At 47.0% G+C, this 14,649-nt stretch overlaps 1 protein-coding gene across 2 annotated transcripts; it reads left to right on the top strand.

Annotated features, from left to right (window-relative positions):
- The first annotated feature begins 3,786 nt into the window (after positions 1 to 3,786).
- LOC143838924 (protein NKG7-like) lies at positions 3,787 to 13,246 on the top strand. 2 transcript variants are annotated; one of them, XM_077340814.1, is made up of 5 exons: positions 3,787 to 3,946; positions 8,405 to 8,620; positions 10,318 to 10,464; positions 11,112 to 11,243; positions 12,096 to 13,245. In XM_077340814.1, exons 2-5 carry the CDS (start codon positions 8,446 to 8,448, stop codon positions 12,152 to 12,154), a joined length of 513 nt encoding a protein of 170 aa, XP_077196929.1. In that variant the 5' UTR covers positions 3,787 to 3,946; positions 8,405 to 8,445; the 3' UTR covers positions 12,155 to 13,245. The 2 variants fall into 2 exon arrangements, with proteins under 2 accessions (XP_077196929.1, XP_077196930.1); XM_077340815.1 differs by lacking the exon at positions 3,787 to 3,946 and adding an exon at positions 4,650 to 4,836 and having other exon boundaries at positions 12,096 to 13,246.
- The last annotated feature ends 1,403 nt before the right edge of the window (positions 13,247 to 14,649 follow it).

Below are 14,649 nucleotides of genomic sequence, written 5' to 3'. Positions count from 1 at the left end.
GGGGGGATGTCTGGGGAAGGTGAGGTTTGGGAAGGATAGGAGTTACTTCTGAGTGATATTTAGGCTGCCCCCATTCCAGTCTCTATGGTTCTCTCCACAGAGACCAGGGAAAATTCCTAGAGCGTCACCATGTAGGTCTTATTTCCCGCCCTGCTCTTGAGTTCCTCAGGGGTGGGGCGGATATTGGAGCTTCTGGCAGGTACTTTGCTTCCCTCTAGGGTGGCCTAGAGGAGAGTGTCCAAAACTAATCTATATCCTTGGGGATAAAATACCACTGTCATGACACCTTGAATGGTCCTTAAAATGGGCTTTTTGTTGTTGTCCAAGAACACTTAGTGTTGAACTAAGAGGTAAAATTGGACCAGGTTTGTTCACAAGCACAGATAGACAAGTTCCATTCAAAAAAATTGAGCTGGGGGTGGGGGGAGAGGGGATGAACCTTTGCTGCTAATCAGTTGGCTATTCTCCACCATCGTCAGTACGGGGAGACAGGCTTTTGCGGTCTGCATGGATTCACCTCTTACAAGAAGGCTCTCTTGCCTTTCTCTTGTGAAAAAGGCATCCGTTTTCCCTTCTAAAGATACAAATCAGACAATCAAGGCAGGGGTGATTTCGAACGACAGCCCACAACAGATGGGGAGCATTTGTCATCAGAAAGCAGCTGTGCAATTCATTAAACAAAAGGAAACTAGAAATATGGCCCATTAGGATGAACGGTTCACTAGCAAGTGAACGCAGGCCTGTCAGGTTGCTCTTTCTCTGGCAACGCTAGCAACGATTTCTCCTCTCTTGTAAGAATGATGCCCAAGGAAGTGTCCCCTGAGTGTCCCCGAGGGCACTCCTTTTGGATCCTGTCTAGGAGTTCAACTTGGTGGCCTCTTAGCTTTCTGTTAAAGCCCCACTGCTGTTTTTTACCCATGGCCATCCATTCGCTTGAGGCCTCCAGCCCAGGGTCTCTTATATTTTTTGACAGCCTTCCCAAATGTGATGTTTTGAGGTATTTTGAGAATCCCCAGTACTTATAATAAATGTGTGCCGTGTTTTCCGTATCTGAGTTTTCATCATTTCTCCCCCCCCCCAATTTTGGTAACTGATGCCCATCAATATCAAAGATGGATAATTTTTCAGAATGGGAACTGTGCGTGTTATTTATTCATTTTCCTCACTTATGCTCACTCGCCAACCCTTTTTCTCCTTCATGGGGGCCCAAAGAGTCTCCCAAAGTTCGCTCTTCCTCCATTTTATCTTCACAAATCCCTGTGAGATAGGGCTAGGCTGAGATGCCATGTTTTCTTTTGTCTGGCCAACTTGGCTTGTTTCTAATCGGTATGATTAGTTGATATTCATTCTTTTGTTTGGTTGGTTTAACGGTTTAGGCTGTAAGCTGCCACAAAGAAACCTGGTTGTAGTCTGCACGGGGCTTTTGACCTGCTCCCAGATCGACTAAATCCCTTCCGTCTACACTGAATTCGATTTCCATTTGGATTTGAGCGCTTTAAATTTTCCCTCTGCAACATGCATGATTGATTCGTGGTGACCCTACCTTTTCCCCACGATATCCTGGAATGGATATAAGCCTCAATTTTTCAAAAACTGCCATGAGTAAATGTGCAGATTTTTGCTTGTTTTTTAAACAAGAACAGAAAGGTATTTATTGGTCCATGTGCTTTCTCCCCCCCAAATGTTGGGAGACTCACAAGTCACGTGCATTCCTGGTATATGGGGTTGGATTCCCTAAAAAAAAAAAAAAAGTCTCATAAAGTTTTAGTCCAGTGGCACCTTTAAGACCAACAATGTTTTAAGCAAGGTGTGAGCTTTCATGCGAATGCACACTTCCTGAGACAATGATATGGAAGTCACTAGACAAATATATAAGGACAGAGTAAATGAGCAGAAAATTAGTAAACAGCATCATGAAAATACCAAACAAGCTGAGTTTTTAAGATACAGAAGAAGACTTGGTTTTATACCCCGCTTTTCACTGCCCAAAGAAGTCTCGAAGCAGCTTCCAATCACCTTCCCTTCCTCTCCCTGCAACAGACACCCTGTGAGGGAGGTGGGGCTGAGAGAGCCCTGACAGGACTGCTCTGTGAGAACAGCTGTAACAGGAGCAAGATTGGCCCCAGGTCGCCCAGCTGGCTGCCTGTGGAGGAGGAGCGGGGAATCAAACCTGGCTCTCCAGATCAGAAGCCACCACTCTTAACCACAACACCAAATTATGAACTAAATAGTCCTTTGGATTCAACTCCAGTTCAAAAGCATAGTAGAGCAAAGCCGAATGGGGAATTATGTGTCCCTGCAGGGCTACCATAAGTGAAGGGAGAGGAGCCAAGCCTCGAAGGCCCAGATCTCCCCATATACACAGGCCAGCCCCTTTGCACCCCACTGAAGTCCCTATGTTAGATCCAAAAACCATAGAATCATAGTTGGAAGGGGTCTCCAGGGTCATCTAATCCAACCCCCTACACAATACAGGAACTCACAAGTACCTGCCCACCCACAGTAACCACGATTTCATGACCAAGTGATCTCCCTCACCAACAATCTCCAGAATCCAGCCTGGCCTGGAAGGAATTTACTGACCATCCCACACTGGCGATCAGCAGTTCCCTCATTTTGGACTACAAGGGTCACAAGAGACAAACACTGACACACCCCTCCCTCCCCACCCACTCACAATCTGCCTAAGGTCATAAAATCAGCATTTCTGTCAGATGACAATCTAGGCTCTGCTTTAAAACTTCCAAAGGAGGAGAACCCACCACCTCCTGAGGAAGCCTGTTCCACTGAGGAACCACTCTAATAGTCAGGAACTTCTTCCGGATGTTTCGCTGAAAATTCTTTTGAATTAATTTCACCCCATTGGTCCTGATCTGACCCTCAGGGGCAACAGAAAACAACTCTGCTCCATCTTCTCTGTGACAGCCCTTCAAGTACTTGAAGATGGCTATCATATCACCTCTTAGTCATCTTCCAGGACACTGGGAGTTCATTTGACCCCAGCATGATGGTACGAGATTCCCTAAAACTGAACCGAAGAAACCCACAACCAACCACAACTTATATACGCAAGCCCCACAATAGATCTTCCTGCCAGTGCATGCTATGGGTCAGTTGTCCTTTAATTGGTCAATTTTAGTGTAGCCCTATAATCCTGACTGGGACCTCTCGCTTGGTCCTTGGCAGAACTGCAGGCACAACACCTTCCCTTCTTCAAACCAGCCCTGATATCCAGGGATTCTGCAACTCTATTTCTATCCATCACGGAATTCTGGAAGCACAAAAGTTCTGCCCAGAGCCAGGGAAAAGGGCATCTCCTGCTTGGAGCAGCTGAATTGTGTGACGAGCAGGATGACAACTTTTTAAAAGGCAGATTCAGAGGGGTAGCCGTGTCTGAGGAATCGTGCCTGCACACGAATGCCATGCCTGGAATAAATTGTTCTTGGTCTTAAAGGTTCCATTAGACTCCAGTTTTGTTGAACTTTTTGAAAAGATCGCTGTGGTCCGGTGCACCCCAACAGCAGAAGAACATTAGCAAGGAAAAGCTGGTCTCATCTCCACGTCAGCCCACGGGTCAGGCTGCTGTGAGCAGCGCAAGAGCAGAGCGGGGAGAAGAAAGACTATTGCCTCTTCGGTGGGAGCAGGAAGTGGGCCAGGCTGCCTGAGCAGGCAGAGGGGGGTTGGCCACAGAAATGTCTGTTTCACACCCCCGCCCTCAGCTGTGAGAAGCTACAGCAGAGTTATGGGGAAAGGGGGGGGGGGGTGGGCAGGAAGGAAAGAGAATCCGGCCTGAAAAAGGAGAGGAGAGAAGGACCGTTCAGAGGGGAAAGCCAGCAGTCTCACTGACTCCTCTGGTCAACTCCCAGGTTCTTTGCTTCTTCTGTAGGACTTCCTGCCCAGGATCAATCATCGCCAACTGAGGATTCCCTTCTGAAAGGCGATTCAGGTAAGGAGGGAAACACCTTGGTCCTCTATAACAGGGGTAGTCAACCTGTGGTCCTCCAGATGTCCATGGTCTACAATTCCCATGAGCCCCTGCCATCGTTTGCTGTGGATGTGACCGCCCCCAACCCCAGGTTGCCAGCTTTGGGTTGGGAAATTCCTGGTGATTTAGGTGGTGGAGCCTGGGGAGGGGAGGGGCTGGGGAGGGGTCTCGTGGGATTTAAAGCAGCCAGTTGCTCCAGGGAAATGGATCCCTTTAGTCTGGGGATCAATTGTAATTCTGGAAGATCTCCAAACTCTGCCCGGAAGTAGCCAACCCTGCCCTCCCCAGCAGCTGCCAACTTCCAGGTGTGTCCTGGCATTCTCCTGGTATCTCCAGACGACAGGGATCACTTCCCCAGGAGAAAATGGCCGCTTCGGGGGGGGGGGGGAGTCTGTAGCAGCAAAAACCTGACTTGGCTTTCTGCGAGCTCCAGCCCCAACCCCCAGGAATTTCCCAGCCTGGACTGAGGCTGAGGACAGTCCCCCATCTTTCAAGGAAAGGCCTCTTTTTTTGGTGTGCATGACAGGAGGGGGGAGAATGGAGTTTTAGGCTGAGGGTTTCTATTGACGTCATGGAGACCTCAGAGGTGTGAGAGAGCTTCAGGAAGTGGCTTGAGGCGAAGCGCATGCAGCTATTCCGTGAATGGCTGTGGCCACTGGGCCCCCTTCGTGTCTCCCGCCAGAAGGAGCTGGTGCACTTAGATTGGTGCCCCTGGCTTTCAAACAGCATCCTGGATAACCGTTTGGCCTTCAAAAACAGCGGCTTTTAAGAACATCTCGTTCAGCATCCCGACTCACCCAGCGGCCAACCGGTTTCCCTGCAGAGCAAACGGACAAGGCATAGAGCTCAAGGTAGGGAGGCCACACTTGGGGTGGGACCTGGGCAGCCCCAAGAATTACAGCTCATCTCCAGGCTATGGAGGACTATGCTACGGCATCGTTCCCCTGGAGAAAATGGATGCTGAATGAGGGCCCAAAGTCATCAGGAAGAAGAAGAAGAAGAAGAAGAAGAAGAAGAAGAAGAAGAAGAAGAAGAAGAAGAAGAAGAAGAAGAAGAAAAGTTGGTTCTTATATGAACAACCCTCTTACAATCCCTTTTCAGTGTCCTTTAGTGATCATTTGCAAGTGGGTTTTGCTATTTCACAAAAAGTGGATTGAAAGTTCACTATTCAATGTCTTCCCCCCCCTCATTTTATCCTCACAACCACCCTGTAGAGTAGATTATGCTGAGAAAGTGTGAATGGCCCAAGGTCAAACAGCAAGCTTTCTTGTTGGGAGTGGGTGACGGAATTTGAACCTGGGTCTTCTAGATGCTACTTCAACACTGTAACCACTATGCTATGTGTCTGGATCCCTGGATTTAATCCTTCATGTTCTAGGAAGACCCACCTTTCACTGTAACATGGGACTGGGTCATTTTTAATATTAAAAAAAAAAACATTCACTTCCTTGTAAGATTTAGAGACTTATATCTCTAAGCAATATGGCACAGCAGGATTTTGATGCTGAACCTCCAATGTCCAGAAGCCAATATTTAGCCACTTAAGAAGCTCCTCTTTTGGATTCAGTATCTCAGCTCTTGGAGTGGGGGCCAGAGGGCAGATCCCCAAAGTTGCTGATGGGTGCAAAGGATGCTAGTCCCCAGGTGGGATCTGGAGATCCCCTGATTTTACTGCTCATCTCCAGGTGATAGAGATTCCTTGCCCTGCAGAAAATAGCTGCTTTGGAAGGTGAATTCATTAGCGTTGTTGTTGTTGTTGTTGTTGTTGTTGTTGTTGTTGTTGTTGTTGGATTTATTGACCGCTTTTCCCAGAGAGACAAAGTTCAGAACAATAATACAATCCCCAATTAAAACCCCAATAAAATTGCAGAAAAATACAAAAACCCTATAGCAGAAATAGTAATACTCTATCTTATCAGTTTGCAAACTTAAATGGACTCTGGGGAATGGTAGAGGACAGGAAGGCCTGGAGGATCATTGTCCATGGGGTCGCGATGGGTCGGACACGACTTCGCACATAACAACAATAACAATCTTATCAGTTCCCTCTAGCAGCCAGGATGGCTGGGAGATGGGTGTGATAACCAACCATGCCAATGGACCAGTGTGGAAGCCCATCTTCCAGGGGAGCCCCATCTGATCTTATACTCCATGGCAGTTCCTCTCAGACCCAATCCCACCCAATCCAACCTCCACCCCCAAAGTGTCCAGGTCTTTCCCATCCCAGAGCTGACAAACCTAGACAGAGCCCAGTATTAAGCTATTGAGCATGTGTGGCTTAAAGAAAAGCTAGGAGGGGGGGGGGATGATCTTGCCTCTTGGTTTTTAAATAAAAAATGACACTGGCTGGGCCATTTTTTAAAACTGAGCCGGTGGCAGTATTTCAGCCATTCATTGGTCAAAATCCAGAGCAGAGGAAAGTCAAGGTTCTTTCCCAGCATGCTTTGCTTGAAGTGGGCGGGGAGGCAAGCTCTCACGCAGGGGCAGTCACGTTTCAATTCATTTAGGAATTTATATTCCGCTTTATCTTTGGACACTCAGGGCGGATTACGCTAATATAAAATACACGTAAATTACAAAAATGTAGAATAACATTTAAATTAACCAGTATTAGATTTTAAAATTAAACATTAAAACCCAGGATTACGTATTACATATTAAAGTTGACCATAATTTTGTCTCTCATAGACCGTTTATGCATTGGGAACTTCAGTGTCCCAGCTCCCTTGCGGGAGCACAAATTGAAAGCAGATGAGGTGCACTGGGCCAAATGCTCCCCCGTGTGGGTGCAGGAAGAGGTGGGGCAACCTACCATGACTAAAACTTCAGCCTGCAGCCAGGCAAGAAATCTCCAGTGCATAAACGGTCATATGGAGCAAAGGGGGAGTCATATGAGGCAGATAAAGGTTTTAGCTCTGATCTGTTTCCACAAAATGCCTGACTCCCACAGCCAGAGACTTGGGGGGAATTAGAATTAGAATGGCGGGGCGTGAAAAGGGTGTGACAGGTGATGACCACCAAATTTCTTCAGCTTCTATTTCCCACCCGTCTGCCCTTTCCCCAAAAGACGAGGAAGTGTCCGTGTTCGTATTTTTAAAGAAAAAGATAAAACATTTGGAAAGTTGAAGAAAAGGATTGTGTCTAACAAATCATCGCATTCAAAAATTGCTGTACCCTGATATATATATAAAAGACAAGCAAAAAAGCAAAAGAATTCTCCCATCTTCTCCTCCTCATAATTGTAACATTAACTAATAGTTAACAAGTTAATGATAACTATACTTGCTTCAAATATTTTACAACTTGTCCATTTTACCGCGTCATTAATTTTCATCGTTACTATTGATTCTATGTGAAACATATTATCATATATTAAACATTTGTTATATATTTATTATATATATATATATATTAACATTAACAGTGATCCAAACAGAAAGTTCATCATATATAACATATTAAATGGGGAGGGAGAATTTAAGTAAAAATTCTTATTATACAATTTCCTGTTCTTTATAAATTTATAAAGGTAGGAGGCAGGAGGGACCTGGCCATCTTGGTACGTTGGGAGTTATATGGATTAGGAGGAAAGGACTCATTCTGAGTCAGTTGGGACCTGATAACACATGCACCATTCATTTATAGTGATAATTGCTTTAATCATGTAATGCTCTTGTTTTATAAGCCAACCATTTCTGGAGAAGTGACATAACACAGGGCTCTTCTGCCTTCTCATTTTTTCACTTGCTTTGTATGTGTGTGTGTTTTTTTCTTTTCTGCATGTGTTTGGCCCCCCTAGTGGCCAATTCAATCTTACTTCTCTGTGTGCCCAGCATTAAACAAAACAGCCATTTAACTCTGCAAGGAGATCACAGAATCACAGAAACAGAAAGTTGGAAGTGATCTCCAGGGTCATCTAGTCCAACCCTCCTGCAGAATACAGGAAATTCACAACTACCTGCCCACCTACAGTGACTTCCAGTTCCATGTCCAGATGATGCCCCCCCCCCAAGAAAACCAGAATCCCTGGCCAATTGGCCAGGAGGAAATTTGCCTCCTGATGCCAAATTGGCGATCGTCATTTCCCTGGGAATGCAAGAAAGGGCCACAAGAATCAATCCATTCTGCCCACCAACTGCCTAAGCTCACAACAATCTCCCTAAATTCTGATATGCCAAACATACAGCAATGTAAGACCAAATTGACCACTAGAAGGAGCAAAACATGGCCAGAACAGCAATAGCGACACACAACTGATAAAAACAAGATTGCGGAACAGTCCAACTTTTCTAAATAAGGACGGGTCTGTTCGTAGCCGGATTCGCATTTCTTGGTTGTCACCTCTGGGTATTCACTCCCTCCCCTTTGTGCATTGAGTTCCATGCTCTCGCTCATCAAACTCCATTCTCTCTGTCTCAGGCAAGAAACCCATCCAACAGAAACATCTGGACCATTACAAGATGCTGGCCTGCAGAATCCTCAACCTGCTGGTGGCCTGCGTGAGCCTCGCCTGTCTGCTGATGGCGCTTGTGACTGACTACTGGCTAGTGGCCTATGGAGCAAAAGATATAGCCCACAGTGGCCTCTGGAAGACTTGCCGTGGGGGACACTGCTTTGCCCCATTAATGCCTGATGGTAAGGAGCACAGCGGAGGGATCTCAAACTTAGCCACGGGATCCTAACATGTAGCTCCAATAGACCAGGGATGGCTGATCTGTGGCTCTCCAGATGTCCATGGACTACAGTTCCCATTAACTCCTGGCAGTCCACGGACATCTGGAGAGCCACAGATTGTCCACACCTGGTACAGACCCTTCTGAGTAAGCTTCCCAAGTGAGCTGGATAGCCCAGGCTCACTTGATCCCATCAGATCTCAGAAGATTAGTTAGTGTCCAGGTAGGAGAGCTTCAGGGAAATTGGAGGTTGCTGTCGGCAGGAAGGAAATGGCCAACCACCTCTGTTCATCTCTTGCCTTGAAACCCCTACAGCAGGCTCTCTCAGGCAAGGTTTCATGAACCCCGGGGTTCCTTGATGGCCCTGGAAGGGGTCCCCGAATGGGTGTGAGTGAATTAATTTAAAAAAATAACTGGGTGATAGTACCATATATGGTCATGTTAACCTGCCCCTCCCCTCCCCTCCCAAAATGGCCACTGAGGGGCCTGGAGGTGGTGGAAAGGGGGAGGGGCCCGAGGTAGGCGTGTCCACAGCTCTGTTTCCCAACCATATTCTGCACGATCGCACCACTTCTGGGGTTTCTTGAAGCCTAAAGAACGTTTTAGAGGTTTCTCAATTATAAAAAAAGTTGAGGAAGGCTACCTACCCTACAGGGTCACTATGACTTGATACCACTTTCCACCATGAAGTTACTTGTCTGGGCAAATGTTCACATACCTACTATTCATTTTAAGAAGATCTTATAAATTGTTCATTAGTATTTATTTTCATATATGAACATCAAAATATGTAACAACGAACTGCACCATAATCTGGAGACTTAAATCTGCCATGGCAAAGCTGGGATCAGAAGAGCAGGGGGAATCACTCCTTCCAAAATTCTTGTGGATCCCTGCTTGCATCTTCCTGTTTTCTAAGCTTGTGCTTCGTTTGATCACTAGCTTTCTATTTACAAAATATGGGGTTGGATCCAAACTGAAAATTCAGTTAATGGAAGGAGAGAAGGAAGTTGTGCAACTTTCCACTTCTGTCTGTAGATGCCCCATTTGCCTCTATGCCATTCTGATGCGTTCCCAGTTCTCCCCCAGGAGAATTATTTCAGTCAACTGCAGAAGGAGGCAAGGAGGCAGGAAAGTTCTGCTCCACTGATGGAAGCACCTTCCACTGATAGAAAAAATTAGTGCAGATCCGACCCATAGTCGCCTGGAGATGATTCTCCTTCACCATAGGTGACCAAGTAGTTTTAAAAAAAAAATATGGATAAAGGAGGCAGAGGATCTGGAGGCAGAGGAACCAAATTGTATGGTCCATATAGTAAAACATAATTCTACATTAGCTGTCAACTTCTGTTCCTGGTGGCTAGCTCAGTCTCCCTCATGAAAGGGCCAGATCCATATTGGCATGAGTATTAATATCCATATGGGTAGCATTCCTGACATGTAGAAAGGAAATTAGACATTGATTCACCTGGCTGGCAGGCATCAGGAGCCCCATTTTCATGCACAGACCTTTCGTTATAAAAGTTGCTTGGTTGATCAACCAGCGTGGCACCCAATTTTATTTTTGAAGTCTATTTGGTTCTGGTGTGTTCCTTCATTAAGAAACGGGGAGGGGGGGTGTGTCTGTTAACCTTTAGTAGCCATTTGCTTTGTTTGCAGATTACATTGTGGCCACACGCGTGTTCCTGATCTTGGCCTCCCTGGCAGCTTTCGCACTCACAGTTTCTCTCATTGCCCTGTTCAAACGACACACCATCTACAATGTACGGGGATCCTTCATCGCTTCCATGTCGGCCTTCTCAGCTGGTAGGTTGGCAAACTGCATGCCTATGGATGGTGTGAGGTGGAATGCGTGGGGTGGTGCCCCCCCCAGGAGTATGGAGATGTTCCTTAGGTTGCCAATCTCCAGGTAGGGAATGGAGACCTCCCACAATCACAACTGAACCACGGATGGAGGACATCAGTGTTTCAAAAGCGAAGTCCACCCCTGCCATAAGAAATAGGTGGAGACAGAAGTAATACAGCAACAGAGCTTCCAGTACTCTCCTTAGGCACAGGCAACTCGAATCCGCCTTCCCTGCCAGTGATCCGAGGATGAAGAAGAAGAAGAAGAAGAAGAGTTGGTTCTTATATGCCGCTTTTCCCTACCTGAAGGAGTCTCAAAGCGGCTTACAGTCGCCTTCCCATTCCTCTCCCCACAACAGACACCCTGTGGGGTAGGTGAGGCTGAGAGAGCCCTGATATTACTGCCCGGTCAGAACAGTTTTATCAGTGCCGTGGCGAGCCCAAGGTCACCCAGCTGGCTGCATGTGGGGGAGCGCAGAATCGAACCTGGCATGCCAGATTAGAAGTCCCCACTCCTAACCACTACACCAAACTGGCTCTAGAAGGAAGAAGTGTTCCTGCGTGATTTGGGGGCTTGAATTAACGTCTTGTCTGTGCCTTCTTTGCAGGACTCTGCACGCTCATCGCTGTGGCCGTGTACACGGCAGAATCCTGGGAGAACAAAGATTCCAGCATCCAGCGCACTTACGAGTGGTCCTTCTACCTCGCGTGGGCAACCTTCCCCATGCTTCTGCTGGCCGGTGAGCTCAGGGGTCAAAGGGTGTGGGGGCAAGAAGGCTCAAGAGCTGGGATCTGAAGAAGGAAAGGTCCTATTGCAGACAGGAGGGGTTTAAGGATTCATGGGGCCCGTAACACCAGAGCCAGTTTAAGGTGGGGGAGTACAATTCCGGTGGGAGCAGCCAGCCTGGGGGTAGAGGGGTTCCCACAGTGGAAAGGGGTGTCACTCTGAGCATCCTTAAAGAGGGGAAAGGGGGGAGGAGAGAGGCTATGGCCCTGATCCATGGGGGGAAGGTGCTGTGAGGGGGCCGCTAGAAGCACAGGGCCTGTAGCATGTGCTGCACAGAAAAAGCAGCCCTGATTGTGGTCCTTGTTGACTTTTGCATTGACAAGGGACTCAAACTCCTTCTCAGGTCTGTTTGCTAGTTCTTGTATCTGTATGCTTCTTTGCAGCAATTTACAGATCTTGATTCTGGTCTTAATCCAGTCTCAGCCATTATCTGCTATGCATCTTCACTCCCGCCAGCCCTTTCTGGCAATTAAATCTCTCTCTATCTGTATGGAATGGTCAGGAATATTCTGATGAAGTGCGCATGCACACCAACGCTTATACCCAGGATGAAACTTGGTGGGTCTTAAGCGGGCCACTGGACTCAAACGTTGTCCTGCTTCCTCAGACTAACACAGTGACCCACCTAAGTCTATCTGCGGCCCTTATTTTATTTATTCCTTATATTTATATACCCCCTCCCCTTGCGGCTCTGGGCACACAGGAAACAAGAAGGTAAGTTCATTATAATTCAGAGTAAGCACTCACTCTGGCTCTAACTTCAGGCACTCACCTTACCTTTCTCTCCCCCCCCCCTTCCTGGCAGGTGCGTTGAGCCTTCTTCTGCACCTACGCTCCCCCGCTTCCAGCTACGAGAGAGTGTGAGAGCCCGGAACTGCAGAAGCAAAGAGGAGAAACTTACAACGGAGACATTCCCCCAAACCAAAATTGTAGTCCATGAACATTTGGAGGACCACAGGTTGACTACCCCTGCTCTAGATGTTCATGGACTACAATTCCTATGACCCCCCTGCCAGCATTTGCTGGCAGGGAGCTCATGGGAATTGTAGTCCACGAACATCTGGACGACGACAGGTTGACTACCCCTGCTGTAGATCTCCTGGAATTACAACTGATCTCCCCGTCGCAGAGATCAGTGCCTCTGGAGAAAATGGCTGCTTCAGAGGATGGTCTCTGCCCATTCTCTTGTTTTGAGGACAGTAGGTAGATTAGAGTGAGAAACTAGGCGCCTAAGAAACTAGGCTGACCCATGAATTTATGAGACCATGACACACAATCCTGACTGTGTATGGGGAACTGATAGCTTTGGAATCAGCTTTGCAAAAGCAAGTCATTCTAGCCAGTGTCAGGATCACTGCTTGTTCCTGCCATGAATTGACATGAGAATCTCCATGTTTGTTTGCTTTGCCTTTTTTGACTTTCTGTTCCTGGGGCCCCTTGTAACCAAGGCCCATATATTATGCTTGCATGCCTGAAATCGAAACTATTCTGCTGCATCCTGCTATCTCAGGGAGCTGTGAATTATTTGTCTTTTAAACCTCCCGGCTGGGTCTGCCTTTTGTAACCATAACATCTTATCTTGTCCGGAGGCACCAAGGACGTGCGAGAAGTAACACTAGGGTTTATGGCACCTGGCGCCTCATCCCCCCCTCCCCTGGGAACTCTCAAGTTTTGGGCGGGAGAACACTATTGATAAGAGGAGGCAAATGTGAACTCAGGCAGATTTGACTTTCTTAGCTTAGGTGTATGAAGTAACTTCTCAATAAACGCTTTCTTTAGTAAAGAAGCTTGTTGTGAGTTCTTGCAACGCTTGACAGCAAGGCCTTTGGTTATGCTGTATATTCGTCGGAGATCTTCACCATGCTGTTTACTAATTTACCGCTAATTTACTCTCTCCTTATATCTGTCTTGGGGTGATTCCTGTTTCATTGTCTGAGGAAGTCTGCATGCAAACAAAAGCCCATGCCATGAATAAAACGTTGTTGTGTCTTAAAGGTGCCCCTGGACTCAAGTTTTGTTCAAAAATTTGTCCTGACACTCAGAGGGCATGTGACTTTGTCAGGGTCACACTCACAAACAGAAATTCACTTCCCTACCGCCCTTCCATTTCCCCCCTTACCTAATGGCTTCCCAACCTACTTACCTCCAAGCAAGCAAGCAAACATGCACACACACACACACACACACACACACAAACACCGACAGAGATTTACTGCCCTCTCCCCTCCCATTTCCCCCCTTACCTAATGGCTTCCCAACTTCCCGCCCTCCAAGCAAGCAAACACATGCATATGTGTGCACACACACTCACTTCCCCCCCTTCTGCTTACCTGCTGTCTTTATCACCATGGGTCACACACACACGCATGCGAGCATGCACACAAGTATAAGCACACGAGTACGCACTCACTTACTCCCTTCCCCTCTGCCCCTACTTCTTATCTGCTCCTCTGCCACTGCTTCTGCCCCTGCAGGTCACTCAGAGGCTGCCTCGGCCCTGGGGCTTGTGTGTTCTCTATCTCAGCCTTGGGGGTGGGGCAGCCAGTGCCTCAGCCTCGGGGGAGGTCATCCACTGCCTCGGCCCCTTACAAGTTGTGCAGGGGCTGCCCAGGCCCCAGGGGCTTGTGCGGCCACTGGCTGGGTCCTCCATCTTCTGGCTCATTTTGTGGTTGGGACAACAGATGTCACATCCATCTCCATTTCCAGTTGACGAGGCATGCCAGAAGATTTGTTCCACATCAACAAAAGCAAGTTGGGATCCTCATGCTTTCTAACAGGAAAGCTTAAAAAAAAAGAGAGAGCTATTAAAATCATTCTCCACCTTCCTCGGCAATGATAGAGACAGAGATTCAAAACAAGAGTCTGGATTATAAAAGAGATAGTGCTACAACCCAACAACATGTTGCCAGCGGCTCTCTTAGAAATTGCTGAAGATTTAAGGGTGGGGCTTGGGGAGGGCAGGGGAGAGACTCTAAAGCAGGGGTAATCAAACTGTGGCCCTCCAGATGTCCATGAACTACAATTCCCATGAGCCCCCTGCCAGCATTCGCTGGCAGGGGGCTCATGGGAATTGTAGTCCATGGACATCTGGAGGGCCGCAGTTTGATTACCCCTGCTCTAAAGCAAGCGTTCTCAACCAGGGTATCCTCTCACCATTATCGGTAATGGAACATCCTGTCAAGTCACAGCCCAATTTTTTATAATAATAATAATAATAATAATAATAATAATAATAATAATAATAATAATAATAATAATAATAATAATAATAATAATAATAATAAATTTATTCTTATAATCCATCCTTCCCATCTGAAATTACAAACCTTTGGTTACAATAAATTGTAAAAAGGTAAAGG

Source organism: Paroedura picta, chromosome 5, assembly GCF_049243985.1.
Source record: "Paroedura picta isolate Pp20150507F chromosome 5, Ppicta_v3.0, whole genome shotgun sequence".
Taxonomy (NCBI): domain Eukaryota; kingdom Metazoa; phylum Chordata; class Lepidosauria; order Squamata; family Gekkonidae; genus Paroedura; species Paroedura picta.
The sequence above is the reverse complement of the archived record's forward strand: the minus strand, read 5'-3'. Positions and strand labels throughout refer to the sequence as shown.

Bases quoted from the DNA above. Each gene is read 5' to 3' on its own strand.
- LOC143838924 (XM_077340815.1), top strand. From the start codon at position 8,446: ATGCTGGCCTGCAGAATCCTCAACCTGCTGGTGGCCTGCGTGAGCCTC. The intron at 10,465-11,111 runs GTAGGTTGGCAA...CCTTCTTTGCAG, and splicing joins CATGTCGGCCTTCTCAGCTG to GACTCTGCACGCTCATCGCT. The intron at 11,244-12,095 runs GTGAGCTCAGGG...CCTTCCTGGCAG, and splicing joins CCCCATGCTTCTGCTGGCCG to GTGCGTTGAGCCTTCTTCTG.